We start from the raw sequence: 22,451 nt of genomic DNA, 5'->3' as shown, positions 1-22,451 counted from the left end.
AACCAACAACAAATAGAGCAGATTAAGAAAAGACTTCAGTTTTGCTTTTTGCTTGTTCGGGTGGCAAAATTTGGAGATTCTTTCCGCTGCTCTCGAAACGATGGACTCTTCCGTTTCCAGTCCCCCCGCCCCCCCCCCCCCCCCCCCCAACAACGATGTGACGGCACGTTACAAAACACCCGCTCTGTACATACAAAATATATACACTACCTTTTGAGACGACACTGACGACAACACGTTCACAAACTGCTTGGATTTTGAACGGCGACTCGTTCCGCGCGTCACTTCGTTTGATCCCGCTGGGAAAAAAAAAAAAAAAAAACCCCCGTGACGGACGCCGAGTGGTCCCCGGCGCGTTCTGTGTCTTTTTTTTGTTTAATTTGTTTATTTATTTTTAAATCAATTCCTGATCGACGAAGCGTTGGCGATCCGCGGAGATGAGTTTCGGGAGGGTTCGCGGAGACGGTGGTGGACTCAAGTGGGCTCGCTGAGTCATGCCATGAGACTCGCGGGAAAGGGGCGCCCGCAAGGGTGTGTGTGTGTGTGTGTGTGTGTGTGTGTGTGTGTGGTGTGTGTGTGTGTGTGTGTGTGTGATGTGATTGTGTGCTCATCAAAGTGTGACAAATTGCTTTTGTGCATGTGTGTGTATGTGCTTACCTCTAAATCTCTAAAACTGAACATCCACGTATACTCTTTCTTTTTTTTAAGTGTGCTCATGTGTACCTCTGTGTGTGTGTGTGTGTGTGTGTCTACTTGTGCATGTGTCAGAGTGAGGACTCGTACTGTAAGAGTTCATACAGCAGAGGACCGTCACGGTATCTGATGCCCACCGCCGCCGGCGTTATGTACTGCAGGATGTTTATAGTCCGCCGCAGGCGCCGGTCCACGTAGTGGGCGTCCCACGCCGGGTACCGCTTCCGGGGCATGTCGATCTTGATGAGCGGGCCCTCGGGCTTGGCGACGGGGGGCGCCGACCGCACCTGGAAGACGGGGAGACACGTCTCGGCCACGTCCTCCTCCGTCTGCGACTTGGCCATGTGCGCCGGCGTCGGGGGCGCGGTGGGCGGGGCCGACGGCGGCAGCGGGAGGCCCCAGAGCAGCTGGGCGCAGCAGGACGAGGCGGGGCTCGGCTGGAGGTGGGCCGTGGCCGGGTGGAGGAAGCCGTAGTACAGCAGCATGACCAGGACGCCCCCGGCGAACGTCAAGTACACGCCGCACAGCGCGGGGACGGCGTAGGAGTCGGTCAGCGCCGGGTCCCGGTACGCATACCTGCAGGAAGCAACACATCGGTTGAAGATCTGACTTTCTGAAAACGATGAAGGATGAAACGGAAAATACGTCACTTCTGTTGCACCTGAAAGCTTCAGGTTTGTACTTCCTGTGATAACCCGTTTCAATTGAGAGGAGTCACCTAAACAGTCTTTCCTCACAAATCCTATATTTTGTATTGGCCGTGGTATATCTAAGCTGACTTTACTGTAATCTGACTCGTGTTTCTCTCATTAATCCGACTTCTTTTCAGTTCGGACCGCACGTCAAACCACCCAAAGAAAGGATCAGCTTTCCCTGAACGGCCTCGCTTGGTTTTTTTCCTTCAGTTTCAGCGGCTTTTACTCTATTTTCATCTTCGCAGAAATCCCTCTGAGATGTGATAAATGATCTTCCATTAAGAGGTTGGGGATTCCTTTCGCGGTGTTGCGTTACCTCCGTTTCTCGGACTGACTCACCACAGGCCGGTGAGGATGGTGTTCTCGGCCAGCACCACCGTGTAGTACACCACCATCCTGGAGCGTGTGCGGCCCTCCTTCACGTTGAACCAGCAGAAGATGTAGACGATGCCCACCACCATGTTGAAGAGCACCTCCTCCCACTTGGACATGCAGAAGTCGGTGCCCCCGTGCACCACCCAGAAGGCCATGGCGCACCAGTGCACCACCACGAAGATGCCGAAGTAGATGTGGAAGAGGGAGGCGAAGAGGGCGAGCGAGAGGACGCGCGACGAGATGGTGAAGAGGCGCCAGAAGAGGTGGAGCAGCGCCCCGCGGTAACTCATGCTGCGCTGGTCGTCGCGGGAGTCCCGCAGCAGCTTGTGGTAGGAGGCCAGGACCCAGGCGAGGGAGAGGAGCGAGGCCAGGGAGGAGATGCCTGTAGAGGGAGGCGATTTTAGCTGAATCACTCGGAACAAGGTAAGAATCACGATTCCGAGGTGGCGGTGCCGTTACTATGAGTCACCCGGGGAGATTTGTGCGAGGAGCCTTAAGTAAAGAAATCGCTCACGACATGACTTAGTGAGATGAGTCTCAAACGTGAGGTTATTTTTAACGTCCCAGCTGCTCGTCCCCCCGCCCCCCCCCCCCCACACACTTCCTGTTCTAGTCACATATTTACATTGTCCCAAAAACTCTCTCATGATCAGGATGAATAACACCAGTGGGTGGCCGCTGAGATGATACATCTCCTGCGTGAATAAGGTAGAGGAGGGCGATGGAGCGTCGCCAGCAGTGCCGTCAAACACTCATCATCTGTACCTCGAGATAAAAATAGCTTGTGGAAATCCAAAAGCAGCGGCACCATCTGCAGCCGCGCAGGCCCGAAACACAATGAGCGCAAATTGCTAATTACTGTTTGTACAGCTGCAGACCGGGAGAGACGCAGAAACATGGCGTTATGCACGTCGCCTCCACAGTCTGGGTGGGGGGGGGGGGGGGGGGGACACCTACACTGCAGCGTCTCGGCCCGGTTCTCCTGGATCATGATGCAGAGCTGCAGGACCAGCTGGGGCGCCGACTCCAGGAAGGTCTCCAGGAGGCGCAGCATGTTGACGTCGGCGTACTCGAACATCATCGCCCAGTACCAACGCCGCTGATGCTCCTTCTGCCGACGCGACATGACGCCCAGGTACAGCGTCCTGATGTACCTGCGGGGGGGGATTAGTAATTAACGTCCGTCAATGTCTGGTGAGGAGAAGTGCTCAATATTGTTGCACACTTTCGGCTGATGCTGATATTTGACTGTAGAGAACTACTCCTACAAAAACACACAAAATACAACGCTTTTCCATATGTGCTCATCCTCTATACTAGTGATTCCCAACCTTTTTCCCATAGGACTAAAGTTATACCATTGCGAACCCATTGAACCCAACCCCCACTACCCCATGCACAATTACAGAACACAGCAAAAGCCACAGTGCAACAGCAAAAGTCATCGCAACAGCAAAAGTCACAATGCAACAGCAAAAGTCACAACGCAACAGCAAAAGCCACAGTGAAACAGCAAAAGTCATCGCAACAGCAAAAGTCACAATGCAACAGCAAAAGTCACAACGCAACAGCAAAAGTCACAATGCAACAGCAAAAGTCATCGCAACAGCAAAAGTCATCGCAACAGGTAAAGTCACAATGCAACAGCAAAAGTCACAATGCAACAGCAAAAGTCACAACGCAACAGAAAAAGCCACAGTGAAACAGCAAAAGTCATCGCAACAGCAAAAGTCATCGCAACAGGTAAAGTCACAATGCAACAGGTAAAGTCACAATGCAACAGCAAAAGTCACAATGCAACAGCAAAAGCCTCAACGCAACAGCAAAAGCCACAGTGAAACAGCAAAAGTCATTGCAACAGCAAAAGTCACAACGAAACAGCAAAAGCCACAGTGAAACAGCAAAAGCCACAGTGAAACAGCAAAAGTCACAACGCAACAGCAAAAGCCACAGTGAAACAGCAAAAGTCATCGCAACAGGTAAAGTCACAATGCAAAAGCCACAGTGCAACAGCAAAAGCCACAGGGCAACAGCAAAAGTCACAACGCAACAGCAAAAAAACCACAACACATCCGAAAATGCCACAACCCGAATGCAAAAGCCACAGCAGAAGTTAACCCACAGAAGAAGTGAGCAACGGTCGGAAGAACCCTTTGTTTGCAGGGTACAATATTTTCTGACAGACTTTTACTTACGAGAGAGTTTAAGCGTTGTTGCATTTCATTAAACTTTTCTGTCATCAGAATGGTCCGTCTAAAAATATCGCGCCCGGACACAAACTTTCCAACTTTAATTTGCCAGTTTTTCCCACAAAAGGTGCCTAATGAGACATTTATCGTAAAACATTTTGTCGTTTCGAGACATAAATCAATTAAATGCAGACTCCCTGAAACACCGAAAATAAACCGTTAAAATCAAAAGGGCTTCGTTACCGCCGTGAATCTTTCCTTGAAAACTGTGTGCAAAACGACTATATACTTTATTTAAATCTTTTATGAGATACCAAAGCCGTGAAAACTGATGACTCGACGACTCAGAAGAACATTTTGCACTATTTCTCGACATTTTCACCTCTCGACAACTAATTGATTTTTCCAGAAAGTAATCAACACACGAATCGGTGATTTAAAAAAAAAAATAATAATTTAAAATTTGTACTTGGCTGGTTCTCACTCAAAACTCATAATCGACTGCACATGCAGTGGTGAAAGCTGCCCCCGGTGACACTGCTGGCGAATATGAATATTGATTCACTGTTGGTCTGAAGGTTGAAGAAATGAAGAGCGTCATGACACGATACTAGATACATACCGAGTTCATCTGGGAAAGTGTAGTACATGTGGGTGGGATGGAGGAGGCGGTGGATTCAATCAAAATGCCTCCGGGCACTTACTGAGTGTGCAGTTGTCATATATGTGTGCGAGGTGCGCAGATACAGTAGGGGTGTCGTCGCGCGTGCGTGCGTGCGTGCGTGTGTGCGTGCGTGCGTGCGTGCACGTGCTCCTTCATTATGCATGGCACTGGATGTATGTACAGCGATTACAGCCATCTGGTTCCAAGCTGTATCGACGTGAGCATAAATATTGCAGCATCTGGAAGATGCGGGGAGACGCCCACTTGTGTGGACCCCCCCCCAATTCAAGGCATCAAAACGCTCGTGTCCTTGACTGAATGAAGGGTAGATTTCTTTGGCTTTCTGGAAGGGGGTGTGAACTGTGAGCGGGTGATGGTTTCCCTGCGACAGCCCCTTAACGCAGAAAGATCCCGACCATATGCAGCTAATACAGTAGATCTTCTACCCCCTCCGCCCCCTCCGCCCCCCCGCCACCACCCCTACTCTCCTCCCCCATCACTCTCACTTCTCCCTTCCCCCTCCTTTCTCCCCAGCCTCTCCATCTCGAAGCGATCTGTCTCAATCAGGCCGTACCATTTCCTCATCTACAACACCACCGCCCTCCTCCACCTCCTCCTTCCATCTTCTCCTCCAGGTGGGAGAGTCCATTCTGCGGGCCAAAAGGGGGAGATCACTGGGAAGCAGGGCACGTTTTGTGGAAGTGGAGCGGGGGATGTTTGTGTGTGTGCAGGAGGAGGAGGAGGAGCAGGAGGAGGAGGGGGTTGATTCAGACCTACACACACACACACACACACACACACACACACACACACACACACACACACACACACACACACACACACACACACACACACACACACACACACACACACACACACACACACACACACACACACACACACACTTTCCTCATCAGCCAGAGGCAAGTGGACACCATGAAGAAATCTTGAAGAGAGAGGGGTGGGCATTCTGCTGCTGTGTCTTTTCAAGCAAAGGGCAAGAAAGCTGTAAGGTGTTGGTTGAAAGTGTGATAATTATATATTTTCTAGCCTTGGCAGCCCTCTTAGCACCACAATTATCACCTAACATTCTCCAACTGTGACCGTGTGTGTGTGTGTGTGTGTGTGTGTGTGTGTGTGTGTGTGTGTGTGTGTGTGTGTGTGTGTGTGTGTGTGTGTGTGTGTGTGTGTGTGTGTGTGTGTGTGTGTGTGTGTGTGTGTAATAGAGATGAAGACAGAAAGATGGACGGGGGGGGGGGGGGGGGCGTGTTGCCAGAAGCGCAGATGCTTTTCGTCTTTGTACTCTCCATGCATGCTGACACTCACTGGAAAGAGCCGTGACACCGTTTTTCCACCGGACACACACACACACACACACACACACACACACACACACACACACACACACACACACACACACACACACACACACACACACACACACACACACACACACACACACACACACACACACACACACGTGCGAGGCCCTTTTCACCAAAGTGCTCTCGGTGGTGTTGGGGAATGCGTTCAGCACCATGGACAGCGCCTCGGTCACTATGGCTGGTAGAGGAACTCCGCAAACTTTCAGCCAACTGACAGAAACTTCGTGACAGACAAGAGACTCTTGTCTCTTGTCTGTCACACCCAGATCAGGGCTCAAACCCTGAAGGGGTCACCGAGAGTCTTTCTCAGCCTTCCCTGCCTGTCACTGTGAGGCAAGCTGTCCTCTACATCAGGATGCATCAAGTTGACAGTCAACTCTTGTGTGTGTGTGTGTGTGTGTGTGTGTGTGTGTGTGTGTGTGTGTGTGTGTGTGTGTGTGTGTGTGTGTGTGTGTGTGTGTGTGTGTGTGTGTGTGTGTGTGTGTGTGTGTGTTGGGATCAGGTGTGCCGTAACCCCCCCACTCCTCCTCCTCCTACCTCCACACTTGCCCCAGCTGCAGGATGTGGATGGTGGCCTGCCACAGCCAGATGGTGGCCAGCTGCAGGCGGTCCCTGCCGGGGTACAGGCACCCCAGGGCCACCGTGCCCCGCTTGGTCAGCCCCTCCACCTCCCCGAGCCCCCCGCCGGTGTAGTCCTGCACGAACCAGCGGAAGCTCAGAATCTGGACCAGCACCGACGGCACCAGCACGAAGAAGAGGGTGAGGCCGAACCAGAGGTAGTCCTGCCTCCGGTAGTAGTCCACCGCCAGGCACAGGTCCGTGCCGACGTCCCAGAAGAAGACCAGGAGGGCGAGGATGATCCAGAGGCAGTCCAGCCACAGCTGCTCCCGGGGCGGGCAGTGCGTCTCCCGGACGCCGACCCCTCCGGCGCCCTGGCCCCCGCCGAGCAGGGAGCCGAGGCAGGCGGAGCGGCAGCCCCAGTAGCAGGCGGACGTGCGGCAGCACTGGCAGATGTGGATCGCGGCGGAGTCCAGTGGCTCCTCCGCGTCGACATCGTACAGCTGGGCGAACCCGCCGCCGTACCCGACCCCGGCCTTGCCGTCCGACTGCGCGGCCATGTTCCCCTTGCCGCCTGCCTCCTGCGATAAGCACGATAGCCGCACCGTGGTGATGGGTGGCGGGGCGCGTATACCAGAAACCTGCTGTCCCCCTCCCGCTCCCCTTCCATCAGAGCCGGCGGCGGCGCGTCGGCGGCTCCCCCTCTCCCACCCCGCGCGGTCGGGACACCGCCACCGGGCGCTCGGACTCGGTCCCTGGTCTAGTCCAGCAGCCGAGCATCGTCCCGTCCTGCGCGCACGGTCATCTGGGGCGACGGGAGGCTATGACGTAATGCATATCCCGCTGTGCTCCAAGACGTGGACGTGTGAGTGAATGCGTGTATGTGTGCGTGCGAACTGCCCTCTCAGATCACGATCGATGATGGAAAAAACAAAAAAAAAAACACTGGGGGATCAACCGACTCCCACGACGCATGCCGCCCGCCCCGCCGCGCTCAGGCTGCAGGTACCCGGCTTCACTGCCCGCTCCGCTCCGATCCGCAGCTCCAACCCTCTGCAGCTCCTTCCCTTCTCTCTATCTCTCTCTCTCTCTCTCTCTCACTCCCTCACTCTCTCTCACTCCGCCCTCTATACCGAATCACCATTCAGGAACCGACATCTGCACACACGCTACCGTGCGTAAAAGTGCGAGGTGTCGCGGACGTCATGCCTTCGTGCCAGCTGTGCAATATTTAAGTTCGTCCTCTCGCCCCGTCAAAAGTACAGCAATCATCTCCATTCATTCTGTCTTCCATTCATCCCCTCTCTCAGCGGGAGTCAGATTTGCGGAGCGCTTTACAAAATAAAATGCTTTGACAGATAAAGGAGTGGGAACCCAAAAAACAAGCACACGAATACCAACAAGAGGAAGTCAAACCATCAAGAAAAGATGGAAGAATCAGCTTTTCTGTGTGAAGACATCGCAGATTGTACCTCGCGGTTCTTTACTTAAATCCTCTCGTTTGTTTAAATCAATAACATTTAATGTCTGTAGCACCAAATACAACCAAGTCATTTCCACTCCCCTTTAACAGGAAGAAACCAGCAGAACCAGACTCTTAAACTAAAGTCCTAAACTTGCCGACACCTTTTTTGGGGGGGATAAACGGATGAATGAAATTGAGTTTTAAAGGCCAAGTCACCTTTTATTCTTTATTTCTATAGCGTCAAAAACAATACAATCAATTCAAGGAGCTCTTACAGAAAACAAAACAACTCCACATGAGCAAGTTCCCTCAGTTTCTTTGTTAGATCTACATGTATGGGAAGAACTGCAACTCGTGACACGCAACAATCCACAAGTCTGAAAAAGGCACATCTTAATTTGGGACGATTTAAAAAAAAAAAAAAAAAAAAGCACTCTTTTGAAAAACCTAACGGTGGTTGGACGCAGTCAGATCATGTCAGATGTTTCCTGGTTCCAGATAGTGTTCAGGAAAGGGTGACCTTTGGAGTGGTGGCAGGAGTTTATTCCAACAACCACGGAACAGCTGATCGAGCACAAAAGTGCAGCATTCACTTGAAATGCTGACTCAGCATTCTCATTCACAAACTCACTGGGCTTGAATCAGTTTTGATGATTATTTTTTATTTTTTTGCTTCAATATAAATAAATCTATCTTAGTTACTGTGTGTTTTATACAATTATATAGGTCAGTGTTTTATTTGCCATCTCATGTCTTCCTTTACTCAATTAGTAAGTATTTGTCGCTTTTTTTTTTTTTTTAAGTAAAAAAGTAATAATCTTTTGTTCATTTAAGCTGTTTGAAATCTAAATGGACATCACGGCTGAAACATGTGATTTTATTGAACCGAAAAAAAAAAAATGAAGTATTTAAAATGTGATACAGGCAACCGGATGAAAATAACACGAATGATATTAATGGTCGAATACTAGAATACCGTGCTATGGTTTGGTCCGTTGTTTTTACTCATTTCAAATATGTAATGAAAATTCAATAAAATAGTGACTGGATAAAATGAAATAAAATCAAAGTCTCATAAAATAGTTCAATAAATACAAATGACGGAATAAACTAAGCCTGTTGAAATGGTTTTGAGGCACCCACACCGCTGGAGCAAAGTATTTCTACTCGTATTTTTTTTCTGCGAACTCCAAGTAAACAGGCCTGCATCAGGGTATTTTTTGTTTGCCTTTTGTTTGTTTATTGGTGAATAATTATTGTTTTTGTTTTTTATAAAGTAAGCTATTTCTTCACTTTTATTCTGATTTCCGAGCGATATTGATTAATGTAACTGGATACATATGTTACAATATGCTCTGATGCCAAACGATACAATTCAAAAGGATACAATGCAATATGATACAATACTGTATGACATGATACTATATGCTATAATGTTACAATATGATCTGATACCGTACGATACGATTCAATATGATACAATACGATGCAATGCTGTATTTCATAATAACTTATATGATCTTATTTGGTGTTATATGTCACGATATTGTATGATACAGTACAATACAATTCAATATATGACACGATACAATACTACATATTATATTATTGCGACGTATAACCCGGTACAATATGATAAATTGCAATGTGATACCATATCTTATAAGGTTTTATGGTATGATCTGATTTGGCATAAGACAATATATGTTTGATACAGTATTTGACATGATACAGTATCTAATCTTACAGTATCAAGAGGACGTAATACTTGTGGTTTTGTGTGTCTGAACGGTGCCCTGTCAATACATTTGCTCTATACCGTTACATTATCATACGTACAACACCAAACGTTCCAATGATGAATGTCGCAGGTGCTTTTATTCAAAGTCCGTCTAAGAGGACGTCTGTTGATGATGCGTACAACCCCTGACGCTTTAAGACGTACCGACCGCGTGACATGATCCGAGAAGACGGCGTGACCCTGCGAGTCTTTCCCCTTCAGCCGTTTCACCGCTCCCGTGTCAAGATACCCCGACGGCACGGGCCTGATCACCTTTTAAATTTCCTCCCGGACTCCGGAGAGTCCAGGCCTGGCCTTTACTGATCCAAGGCTTCGGGTTGGTGGTGGTGGTGGTGGTGGTGGTGGGTGGGTGGGTGGGTGGGTGGGGGGGGGGTCAACGCGTCAGCCTGGAGCCTTTAAAAGGAGACGGATAGGATCTCGTCAAATCAATTCTACATTGAACAGGAAGCCAGAGCGGTGCAGATGTGACGTGGTGTGTTGAAACCAGCGAGAAGCAGAGCTGCTGCACCCCCCCCCCCCCCCCCCCCCCCCCCCCATCCCTCCCTCCTTCCAAAGCATCACTCCATCATCCCCTCCAGTGGGCTGGCTGCCCGGTGGCTGTGCCAGCCTAATCAGCCGGAACATATGTGTGTGTGTGTGTGTGTGTGTGTGTGTGTGTGTGTGTGTGTGTGTGTGTGTGTGTGTGTGTGTGTGTGTGTGTGTGATCTTTGCTCTGCAAGCAGGGAGACAGAGAGGCTGGAGTTTGGGATTGTGAGAAACTGGGATGGACGCTGTGTGAGAGAGAAGCAGTGCGAAGGGAGGGGGGGAGGGAGCGTCGGGGGGGGGGGGGGGGGACTGCTGGGAAAGCTGAGAGAAAACGGAGGGGTGGGTCGAGGAATCGGAGGAGGGAGGGATGGAGCGAGCGGGAGACGAGAAAGGGCTGAGGCGGCGTGAAAGGATGAAAGGATTGACGGAGGGGCCTGCGAGAGACGGGATGGCGGGAAGATTTGGGGACGGGGGGAAAAAAAAAAAGGGTGTGTCGGGGATCAGGGGAGGGGGGGGGCGGAGGTTGAAGATTTTCTGGGGGTGATGAAGGTCAGAGGAAGGGGGGGGATGAGAGGAGGCGGAGGAGGAGAGCTGGATTCAGGAAAGAGTTAAACATATCGGCTTTTTCCTATAAGAACACTGTGTGCTAATGATCCCTCCTATAGGAACGTTCACACTCACACGTGCACACCGTGAAAATCGTGAGTGTGCACTGCATCTCATCGACCACACACACACACACACACACACACACACACACACACACACACACACACACACACACACACACACACACACACACACGCACGCACGCACGCACGCACGCACGCGCACACTTCCTCCCGGTTCTTCCGAAGACTCCTGCACTTTCTCTCCCTCGCCGTGTCCACTGGAGATTAGCCGCTCTGTTGTCATGGCAACCCGGGGGCTCCGACACCGGAGGATGAGGAGACCGCTGCACAGCCGCTTGCGTGCGGGCGCGAGACGGTGACGGCGAGTGAACGTGCCGCTCCACGTGTCCACGCTCGCGGGCTTCGGGGGACGATCGCACAAGGTCTCGGCCGCCAAGCTAAAAAAAAAAAAGAAAGAAAAGATGGCCGACAAATTATTTTCTTTACTTCTGAAGTGTTGACGGAACCGTGCGGATCGTCCCACATACCCTGATGTCCCCGCTGTGTAGAAAGTTCTCAGAAACACTGGTCCCATGGTTGTCTCAATGTTGTGGCTAAAAAGTTGTGCGTCCACGTCACCGTGGAATTCAGTGGAAATAAACTCTTGTCCCACCAAGTACTGAGGTTTGTCCCGTGGCGTCAGGGGTCCAGTGGTACGACTGGGTCCCTCGTTTTGGACGTCCCCTGACCGTAGACAACACGTTAACACGCACTACTCCCTTTTCTCTCACTTACCGCCTCTTTCATTCCTCTCTCTCTTCTTTCTCTCTCTTTCCTCTTTCTTCTTCTTCCTCCTCTTGTCTCTCCTGCCTCTCTCTCTCCTACCTCTCCATCTTCTCTCTCCTTACCTCTCCTACTTCTCCTGCCTCTCTCTTCTTCCTCCTCTTGTCTCACTCTCTCCCACCTCTCCTGCCTCTCTCTCTCCTACCTCTCCATCTTCTCTCTCCTTACCTCTCCTACTTCTCCTGCCTCTCTCTTCTTCCTCCTCTTGTCTCACTCTCTCCCACCTCTCCTGCCTCTCTCTCTCCTACCTCTCCATCTTCTCTCTCCTTACCTCTCCTACTTCTCCTGCCTCTCTCTTCTTCCTCCTCTTGTCTCACTCTCTCCCACCTCTCCTGCCTCTCTCTCTCCTACCTCTCCATCTTCTCTCTCCTTACCTCTCCTACTTCTCCTGCCTCTGTCTTCTTCCTCCTCTTGTCTCACTCTCTCCCACCTCTCTTTCCTCTCTCTCTCCTACCTCTCCATCTTCTCTCTCCTTACCTCTCCTACTTCTCCTGCCTCTCTCTTCTTCCTCCTCTTGTCTCTCCTGCCTCTCTCTCTCCTACCTCTCCATCGTCTCTCTCCTTACCTCTCCTACTTCTCCTGCCTCTGTCTTCTTCCTCCTCTTGTCTCACTCTCTCCCACCTCTCTTTCCTCTCTCTCTCCTACCTCTCCATCTTCTCTCTCCTTACCTCTCCTACTTCTCCTGCCTCTCTCTTCTTCCTCCTCTTGTCTCACTCTCTCCCACCTCTCCTGCCTCTCTCTCTCCTATCTCTCCCTCCCCTCCCTCTCCTACCTCCGTCTCTTCTTCCTCTCTCTGTCCTGTCTGTCCCTCCTCTTTCTCTCTCCCTCAGCTCTCTCTCCTGCCTCTCTCTCTCTTTCTCTCTCCAACCTCTCCCTCATCTCTCTGTCCTACCGCTCCTGTCTCTCTCCATCCTCTCTCTCTCTCTCTCTCTCCAGCCTCTTCCTCTTCCCTCTCTCCCTCCTCTCTCTCTCTCTCTCTCTCTCTCTCTCTCTCTCTCTCCAGCCTCTCCCTCTTCCCTCTCTCCCTTCTCTCTTTCTCTCTCCCACCTCTCGCTCCTCCCTCTCTCCTTCCTCTCTTTCCCCCCCTATCTTTGCAGCCTCTTTCCTGGCTCCCTCCGTCTGCTGTTGTTCCCAAATGTATAAATGTCCACCGTCCTGCTTTTCAGACTCCGTCGCCGGACTGTCTTCACCTCAGAGGACAGACTGGAGGACTGATCTGTGTTCACAGTGGAAGCCGAGCCGGAAACCTGCTGCGGTCCCGTCCTCCACCAACACAACATTTATTCCTATGAGTTAGAGGACATGAGCTCCAATGCGTCTTGTTTGACGCTCGACGGACAGAGTAGACGAAGCAGCGGGGACACAAAGTGAGGGTTTTGATGTGGACTTAACTAAATCAATATATGTTGTTTTTTCGGTCCTGGAACATGGCAGTTTTACATTTTATCCCTGAAAAAGAAGCAAATCTTTGGCTCAGTAGGTAAATCTGAGAGGAATTATGACTTATTAGATGATGAAAGTAGTGAAGTTGCTGTTAATCGACTTAAAAAGTTGGTTTCCTGGATTTTTAGAATCATTGAGACACAATGCTAAAATGGCACTAAAACTGCACAATTTTAATGAAAACGGTGAAACGTTACTAGTTTAAGGGTCCAGTATGTCGATGTCCAGTACGTCGATGTCCAGTACGTCGATGTCCAGTCTGTCCCAGCCATTTTGGAAAACCCTTCTTTCATCTTTGTTAATTGACGACAGAAAAATTCATGCATCCACATCAACGTTTGATTCAGTGCAAGCCACTTCCTCCAGGATCCCGCGTGCCGCTTTTGAACTTGACTCGGTGGCAATGTCAGGGAGGAAATTACAGCCGAACACAATCGTCCCCCCCCCCCCCCCCCCCCCCCCTTTCCCACACTTCCCCCTCCCGTCTGCGCGGCACTGAGCGAAAGCCACTTTTCTCTTGCAGGGTTTTAGCGCCGATAATGAGAAGAGCCACTTTGCTGCTGATGACTTCCCCACTCCTCGGGGAGGTGGAGCCATTTTGTCGGGAATTAGGAACGGCGCTGAGAATGAGCAGGAAGTGGGAAGGAGTTTCCTCCAAAAGCGACCCCCCCCCCCCCCCCCCCCCCCCATCCCCCACCCATCCCCACCCCGATGGTCTCCTCGCCAAGGTCAGTGTGTGGACGCCACACACTTACAGGCGGGGAACGAGACGCGAGCGTGGCCGTGGTGCGCAGCAGCGGCGTTTTCCGCCGTGTTTTCAAAAAGTTCCACGTTGGGAGTTAGTTTCTAAAAGTTGTGTTTCTAGTGGTTCCGAAACGCCACAAAAGTGTTGAAAGCGTTGTGTAAGCTTACGTTCTAGTATTTTGCGGAACGATAACGATTAACTCTTGTAATGCGACTTCGTGGTCTTTTTTTTTCTTGGCTATTGTCTCAGTTTGGTCTTTTTTTTGTGTGCCTGTGGTCATTTTCCCCCCTTTTTAAGGAGATTTTGTCCGTCTTTAGTGTTGTTTTGTATCTTTTAGTAGTTGTGTTGTTAATTCATGGTCATTTTTCGACTCGATTTCTATCGCGACTCTGCCACTTTGGTCGTTTCTGTGCCTCGTCACGGTGGTTTTGTTTGTCTTTGTGATAGTTTTGCCTTCGTTTTTTGTGACTACCTATCTTTTAGTGGTTGTGACGTCACTCCGCGGTCGTTTTTTTCATTTGATGACCGCTTCCATTGCCACTGTCTCGTTTATTTTGGAAGGTTTTTTTTTGTTCTCTTTGTGGTCATTTTGTGTCTCTTCATGCTCGTCTTAATGGTTGTTTTGTGTCCCCTTCTGGTTTTGTGTGTACAAACGTGTCCTTCAGTGTTTATTTCTGTCTCATTGTGTTTTTATGTGCAGTTTGTCTCCATGTATTTAATGAGATTAGTGTCTTACTGTTGTCTTTGTAGTGTTTGTGTATTTCTTTATATTCATTTTTATTTTATTCCAACTCTTAATTTATTCCTTTATTTTTGTTATATATTTGTGTTTCTGTCGCACTTGTATATCTTTTGTAATAGCTGACCTCCATTTTAGGTTTTCGTATTCACGATTTGTTGAAAATGCTCATTTTTGTGTGTCTTTGTGATCATTTCCTGCCTGTCTGTGGCCCCCGTTTGTGTCTTCTGTGTCCTTGTGGACACGTTCCACGTCGCCTCGGTTGAGACGCGGCTTTCGTCGCGACACTGATAGCAAAGTCACGGCGGCGACGTCGCTCTGTGTCACGCGGCCCCGCGCACGGCTCGGCTGTGGGACTGACTCAGGGGGGTTGGCGCACCTCAGATGTCTGACTCCATGAATAATCGGCCTCGGTGACGCACGCGTCCGTCCACTGGCATTTCTCCGGAGAAAATTCTCATGTGTTCTATGGAGGGTGGGGGGGGGATAAGAAGGGGTTAAGGAATGTGTGGAGGAGTCTTATTCATCAGTTTCCTTCAGTGACGAGCAATGAGCCGGCGCTTTCGAGAGACTGTGGGAGTTTGGATGAAATGTGTTCGTCTCCACAATCTGCTGCCGTGTAAATATTTCCACACCGCTCAGAATCGGTGGGATCTCGGGGGCACCGGAGAGGCTGTTTTCAAACTGATCGAGGGAATTTCACCGACAGCCATTCATATTGAGCCAAAACTCCCAAGAAAGTAAATCAGCGGTTCACGCGTGCTGCCGGTATTTCTGTTCCTGCATGTGTGTGTGTGTGTGTGTGTGTGTGTGTGTGTGTGTGTGTGTGTGTGTGTGTGTGTGTGTGTGTGTGTGTGTGTGTGTGTGTGTGTGTGTGTGTGTGTGTGTGTGTGTGTGTGTGTGTCCTCCCTCAGTCTCAAAGGTCGGGAAGTGAACTTTGGCACCTCGCGTCCAGCACGACAGGGGCTTTCGTTTGGAAGAGCCGCGCGACACGGAGGACACTGTCTTCAGGCGGGAAAGGGACAATCGTGTACCGATGGAAGGATCGGGGTGGACTTGTAATCCCAGTACTGTGCGGGAGTGGGAGGTAAGTTCACGATGCAGCTTATGTTCTCATTTACCGCCTGGACTCCTTCAACCGGGTTCGTCTGCAATGAAAGTGGGTCGGTTGCTTTACAAGTGGGTCAATTTAGCGCCTAACTTCAACTGCTTGTTACCCCCTTCACTCCTTCACTTTCAGTTTTATGACCTTTAAATTGCACTCTGGGGGTTGTTATGAGTCGTGTTCCACTTGATTAAACGTCTTTGAGAAACGGTTTGAGACAAACGTTTCAAAGCAGGGAGCGTTTTTTTTTTTTTTCGCCCGATGTTTTCAGTCCCCGGACTTCGAGCCCTCCCTGCCAGTTTCGGAGAAGTCGAACCCCCTGACGCGTGACATCGACACGGCCTCGCCCGGCGGCATCGTGAAGATGCTGCAGGCCTGCGACTCCCAGATGTTTCAGGAGGAGGCGGGATCAGCCTACCAGGTACAAATCCTCCCTGTAAGTAGCTTTAATGGCACAGATGGAGTTTTAATTGAAGGGACTCTTTAGAGGCTTCTGAGCGACCGCGTGGTGGAGACGGTAATGGAGGTGGCCAAGAGGGCGGAGATCATACTGAAGGTATCCACTAAAACTCTGTATTTTTATCTATTCATTTAAAATCAATGTTTGTTGGTCGGCGAGGTAGAAAGGTTATCCTGTTCCTCAGGATCCGGAGGACGGCGTCATCGTGCTGAGCGGCTGTGGCACTTCCGGTCGACTGGCTTTCCTCATCGCGGTAAAAAAAAAAGTCGCCTCGAAACGACACGTGGGAAAGATGGAGTGCGGAGCGAGGCGGAGACGGAGCCAAGCTCCACTGGATGAAAGTCACTGATTAGATTAGAGAAAATTGACTTCCTTTAATGCTGTGTGTTGTTAGTCTCTCTTCAACAAGGCACTGCAGCAGCTCGACCGCCGCTTGGTCTATTCCTACACCATCGCAGGAGGAGACAGGTTTGTGCGGATTGAATTTGAGCGCAATGTACGGGATTGTTTTCAGACTGACGCCTCATTTCCTCAGGGCTCTGTTTACCTCTCAAGAGGCTCCTGAGGATGACCCCACAATGGGCGCAATCAGTCTGAAGAAGGTCAGGGACACTCCGTGAAAACAAAAGTGTAGAAACAGTAATAATGGAAACAGTAATAATCACCGAAATTACTTCCACTTTTTTTTTTTTTTTTGTGAAATTGTTTTGCCGAATCATCAAAAATCACAAAATTCTTGTGAAATTCTTGTGAAATTCTTGTTGCTTTTTTCCAACAACTTTGACTGGCAGTTTTCTCATATTTTTTGCAATTGTTGCAGAAACGGCTTCCTGAATCATTAACAAAAGTCATAGCACACTCTTCTCAAATTTTCTGCTCGTTTTGATTTGCTCTGTGTGTATGTGCTCCCATTTTGACCAAAATCCCATTCGCTTCGACTGGTCAACTTTTTAGCATTTTTTTCGGCCGATTTTTGCGACATTTAACGTTTCTGTTTGCAAAGTCTTGTTCTTTTTTGCATTTCTTTGCATATTTTTTTTTTGCATTTCTTTGCATTTTTTTATTTTTTTGCATTTTTGGTGCATTTTTTTGTATTATATGCTTTTTTGCATTTTTTTTGCATTTCTTTGCATTTTTTTGCATTTTTTTTTTTTGCATTTTTGGTGCATTGTTTTTTCTGCTTTTTTGCATTTGTTTTGCATTTGTTTTGCATTTGTTTGCATGTTTTTGTGCATTTTTTCCCTTTTTATTTTGCATTTTTTTGAATTTTTTCTGCATTTTCTTTTGCATTTCTTTGCATCTTTTTTTTTGGGGGGGGCATTTTTGGTGCATTTTTTTGTGCATTTTCCCCACTTTTTTTTTTTCGCATTTTGTCTGCATTTCTTTTGCAATTCTTGCGGTTTCCATTTGCCAAATCACTAACAAAAGGCACGCCACCATTAATTGAACGAACAGTGTTAAAAAGTGGGTATGAATGTCTGCTTTTCTCCAGGCCTGCGAGGGAAAGAAGCGAGTTCTGTTCATCGGTATCTCCTGTGGCTTATCAGTAAGTAGGCCTGATGAAGTCTGATGTAGCTTGGCTGCATCGGTTACAAGTCATTCGAGTATCTGGCCCGATCCTTCCAGGCGCCATTTGTCGCGGGTCAACTGGACCTGTGCTTGCAGCGGCCGGAGGTCTACACTCCTGTTCTCATTGGTTTCAACCCGGCATCTCAAGCCAGGCACGTATAAACTACGCCGTTTGGAACGCGGCTTCTCTGCCGCGTGTCACCGTGAACGCTCGCTTCCATCCTGCAGGGAGGAGCCCATACCAGGCTGCGCCTTCACGTTTGGCGGCGTGGTGCGGAGGATGCAGGAGCAAGCCAAAAGCGGAAAGGCCTTCCTCATCAACCCAGCGGTCGGGGTATTCTGCTCTACATTCTTCCCTCTCCTCCTATTTGCGTCAAAATGGGAAGCCGCCGTCGCACAAAACTGGACTCCGGTGACTCCGGTGACTCCGTGTGTGTGTGTGTGTGTGTGTGTGTGTGTGTGTGTGTGTGTGTCTGTCTCCACTCAGCCGGAAGCCATCAGCGGCTCCTCCCGCATGAAGGGAGGCAGCGCCACCAAGATCCTCCTGGAGGTCGTCCTGTCGGCCGCTCACGCCGCCGCCTTCTCGCGCGAGCCCGTCGAGAGCAAGTAAGGTTCTCGCGGGAAGCGGCGCACGACGATGGCAACGTGGCGTGCGGGTGCACGGGCGTGCAAAAGTATCGGCGATCCGAATCAAGTTGATGAATAATATAGTGTGGTGGGGGGTGGGGGGCGTTTGATTGCATGCACGTGACTCGGCAGTGCACGCCATGTGGTTTTCGTGTGCAGCCAGAGGTACGGCACGCAGCTTCCTGAGTGCTCCTCTGTGTCTGCAGCCGCCATGCACAAAGTTTTATCTTCTTCTTTTTTTTTTTCTTTTCTTTTCACATCACTGGCCACGTGTGCAGAGTGTCTTCAGCGAAGCTCTTCAGCAAACACATTGTTTTTCTCGGCCCGGTCTGAAAAGACACGGAGCTAAGGACCGTGTAATGTCCCCATGTCCCACGTGGTGCGCATGGACGTGTCCTTGAGGAGGGAAGTTGCCACAGATGCTTTTCTTTTTTTTTTTTCTTTCACTTATAGTGCCATCCGGCAGCAAATGCGAGCGTACGAGGAGGTTTTGCAGAAAACGTACTCGCACGGTGACGAGATCGCCGCCCTGGTGGGGGCGGCCGGACAGAGGTAGACGACCACGTTTGATCTTAAACTCGACACTCTTTCCCTCGAACGTTTGTCGGCGAATCGTGCTCATCGCAACGCCTCTGAAGGTGTGTGTGTGTGTGTGTTGCAGTTTGCGGTGCGGCGGGCGAGTGTGTTACTTGGGCTGGGGGTCTCTGGCTCTGCTGGGGCTGATCGACGCCAGCGAATGCATCCCCACGTTTGGAGCGGGTGAGCCAACACTCTTGGAACTTTTTCTGCCTCACCACATTGATTCCAGTTAATAGTGTGTGTGTGTGTGTGTGTGTGTGTGTGTGTTGTGCGTTAGACTACGAGGACATCCGGGGCTTCATTGACCGAGGCCACGGCCAGATGACCACCAACGAAGGGTCTCTAACTCAACTGGTGTGTGTGTGTGTGTGTGTGAACCCAAACAAGACGCTTACAATGTTGCTCGTCTGCGATTTATTCATTCGTCTCGCTTAAAAACCCCGCTAAGTATTAAAAATCCAGCCCAATCCAATTAACCTGGCACGTCTTCCCTGTGATGACACATCTGCCGCTGGGACGCGCAGCCAGATTAACCCGGGGCGGGATTAGGATAGACGACACTCACGCTGATACCTGATTCCGTTAATCTGCTGAATTCTTGACGTGACACCCGTCTTCAATTGGCTATATGATCTCACAGTTTTGCGTAGCGCACGAGGATTTCCTCCGCCTCGTCCTCCCTGGCCTCAGCGAGCGGGACGCCGTTCTTCTGATCTACACACACGCCGGTGAGACGTTTTTAAAATTTTATTTATTTTTTTTTTTTCATGTTTTGGGTCGGCGTGTTCTGACCGCCTCCTCTCTCCCCCGCCAGACGACCCCGGCGAGGTGGCGACGCTGGCGCGCAGAGTGCGAGAGAAGACGTCCAACCTCCACGCCGTTTGTCATGCCGCCGAGGGCGACGCCTCGGCACAACAGGTATATATATTTCTATATATATCTATATATATATAGATATATATATGTGTACCTAACCCCCACTGCGATGGACACGCCCGCCTGCATTTCTGCCTACTGATGTCAGCCCACCTTGCAGGACGCCATCAGTCGGCTGTGTTTATCCACACTGAAGATCACTTGGCGTCAGGCCGCTTCACACAGCTTGCTCCACATGGTACACACACACACACACACACACACACACACACACACACACACACACACACACACACACACACACACACACACACACACACACACACACACACACACACACGCACTTCTATGACTCACCAGAGCATGATTAATGACTGTTTTGCCTCATTTACTCGCTTGGTCTGCCGCCCTCCTTCCACCGAAATAAATAAAGTACAAACACTAAGAGAATAATTCCGGCTTTATTGATTTTCCTTTCGTCTCTTGTGTCGCCGGGGTCCTGTTTGAGATGACAGGTTGTCTCTTTATGATTCCCTCAGCAGCTGGAGCTGTCCACCAAGCTGGTGCTGAACGCCGTGAGCACCGGCGCGCACGTCTTAAAGGGCAAGATCTACCACAACTACATGGTCGACGTGCAGGTGACCAACAGCAAGCTGTACCGCAGGGCCACACGCCTGCTCCAGGTATATTAAATCTCACTCCGACGCCAATCTGTAGTGGAGACACGGGATTTCTTTTTGTTTACGCAGCTCGTCACCATCTTAGATTATGGCGACGTAATCTACCGATCCGCTTCAAAAGCTCTCCTTCCCGGATAATACTTTTGAGGTAATTCTAGACAAGCTTAGAGATAAAGGACGACTGCAATAAGTGAGACTCCATGGTAATCTTACACATCTCTTGCCACTATATGATGGCGTCCCACAAGGAAGCGTATTGGGTCCCCCACTATTTAGTATTTATGTCAATAAAATTGTGCAGGTGACTCTTGTGTACATCTATATGCCGATGAAACCCTTATTTATACATCTAGACCATCCTGAATGCATTGTTTACAACAGAAATATGCCACATATATATATATATATATATATATATATATATATATATATATATATATATATGTGTGTGTGTGTGTAAAGCTACATGTATCTCGATATCTGGCTTGGTAATAAACTTAACACTTAAATGTCACTCAGGTCAAATCCCGCATTGCTTTTCTTTACCAGAACAAATCCTTCCTTTACACATTCCATATAATTTCTGGTTTAAAATGACAGTTCTCCCAATATTGCAGCATGACGACGTAATGTACAGATCTCCTGCTCGAGCTGGATGCCGTCCACTTCAGCGCTCACCGTCACCGCTTGGATGGACGGACAGAAAACCTCACTGCTTTCATTTGAATGGACAAAAGAACTCTATGTCCACGGTCCTTTCTCGGTGTTCACAGCACAAACCGCAGTCCACGTTCAAGGAGATTCATCAGTCTTCTGCTGTAAACATCTTATACCATCTGCAACAGACCTTCAGACTTTCTGCATTTATTCCACACATACCACAACAACCCGTAACATCTATCACTGTGAACAATACTTTCTTTCTTTTAAAGATTGTGCGGCACTTGTTTATAGGTTTTTCTCATTGTTGTTTTTTGTCCGGCAAGCGAGAACTGGCAAAATACAGGGGACACTAATCATCCAGTTGGTATTTTTGCATTCTTTTGGCACGGGGACATTCATGATACTCTCTGTGTTCGTTCTGACATCTAGTGGTGACTTTGTGGTACTGCAAGTATTCGTTTTTGAATGATTAATCAGACCAAACTGCTGCTGATTGCATCTGATATAAGAGGAAAATATCTCAAACCTCCGCTTTTTGTTCATATTTGACTAAAAAGAGACTGAATACAGTAAACTCCAGCTTGCTCGCTCTCCTCTCAGAAGCTCTCAGGCCACCCGGAACCTCAGTGTGAGGCGGCTCTCCTGAAGGCCGTTTATCAAGTGGACCGGCTCGCTATAGACGTCTCATCCTGCGACATCTCCGCGCACACACACGCCGCCAGGAGCAGGAAGCAGGTGAGGAGTGAACCGGATGACCGAGGAGGGATGGACGGATGGAGGCGGGCTGCGTCACGTGTCTCTCTCTCTCTCTCTCTCTCTCTCTCTCTCTCTCTCTGCAGGTCGTCCCTCTGGCCCTGCTCTGCTTGCTGACTGGCTCCTCTCTGGCGGAGGCGGAGTCCCACCTCCAGCGGCATCCAATCGTGAGGGAGGCCGTGGAGGTGTGCGTGTCCCAAACGAGGAGATGAGTCCGTTCCGAGGACGCTTCACATATCGGATCGCCTCTTCCCACCTCCAGTCACACAAAAACATTAAAATCAAAACGCTGACTCTCCTGCAGCTGTTTTACTGTCAAAAGCTCCCGTCCTCTGAGTCAACCTCAATCCCTCTGTGGCTCAACACGCCACTTACAGGTACCGGATTAGTGTGACGTGTGTGTGTGTG

At 49.7% G+C, this 22,451-nt stretch overlaps 2 protein-coding genes across 4 annotated transcripts; one reads left to right on the top strand and one right to left on the bottom strand.

Moving 5' to 3' along the window:
- Positions 1-764: 764 nt before the first annotated feature.
- On the bottom strand, positions 765-7,119 carry LOC308127766 (XK-related protein 6-like; the record flags this gene model as incomplete). The annotated part of the gene is made up of 4 exons (XM_080493071.1): positions 765-1,269; positions 1,728-2,145; positions 2,721-2,917; positions 6,539-7,119. 4 exons carry the CDS (start codon positions 7,117-7,119, stop codon positions 765-767), a joined length of 1,701 nt encoding a protein of 566 aa, XP_080349197.1.
- An 8,565-nt stretch (positions 7,120-15,684) lies between these two features.
- gckr (glucokinase (hexokinase 4) regulator) lies at positions 15,685-22,367 on the top strand. Of its 3 annotated transcripts, none has more exons than XM_080492684.1 (19): positions 15,685-15,818; positions 16,108-16,257; positions 16,324-16,392; positions 16,481-16,549; positions 16,691-16,764; positions 16,832-16,898; positions 17,789-17,842; positions 17,923-18,017; positions 18,094-18,199; positions 18,353-18,471; positions 18,946-19,044; positions 19,154-19,251; positions 19,349-19,425; positions 19,712-19,799; positions 19,886-19,989; positions 20,108-20,185; positions 20,487-20,630; positions 21,891-22,025; positions 22,130-22,366. In XM_080492684.1, exons 1-19 carry the CDS (start codon positions 15,768-15,770, stop codon positions 22,253-22,255), a joined length of 1,803 nt encoding a protein of 600 aa, XP_080348810.1. In that variant the 5' UTR covers positions 15,685-15,767; the 3' UTR covers positions 22,256-22,366. The 3 variants fall into 3 exon arrangements, with proteins under 3 accessions (XP_080348810.1, XP_080348811.1, XP_080348809.1); XM_080492685.1 differs by having other exon boundaries at positions 20,490-20,630; positions 22,130-22,360; XM_080492683.1 differs by having other exon boundaries at positions 18,094-18,471; positions 22,130-22,367.
- Positions 22,368-22,451: the final 84 nt, after the last annotated feature.

Source organism: Lipophrys pholis (genome assembly GCF_963383615.2).
Source record: "Lipophrys pholis genome assembly, chromosome: 23".
Taxonomy (NCBI): domain Eukaryota; kingdom Metazoa; phylum Chordata; class Actinopteri; order Blenniiformes; family Blenniidae; genus Lipophrys; species Lipophrys pholis.
This window is presented reverse-complemented; position numbering and strand designations above follow the sequence as displayed.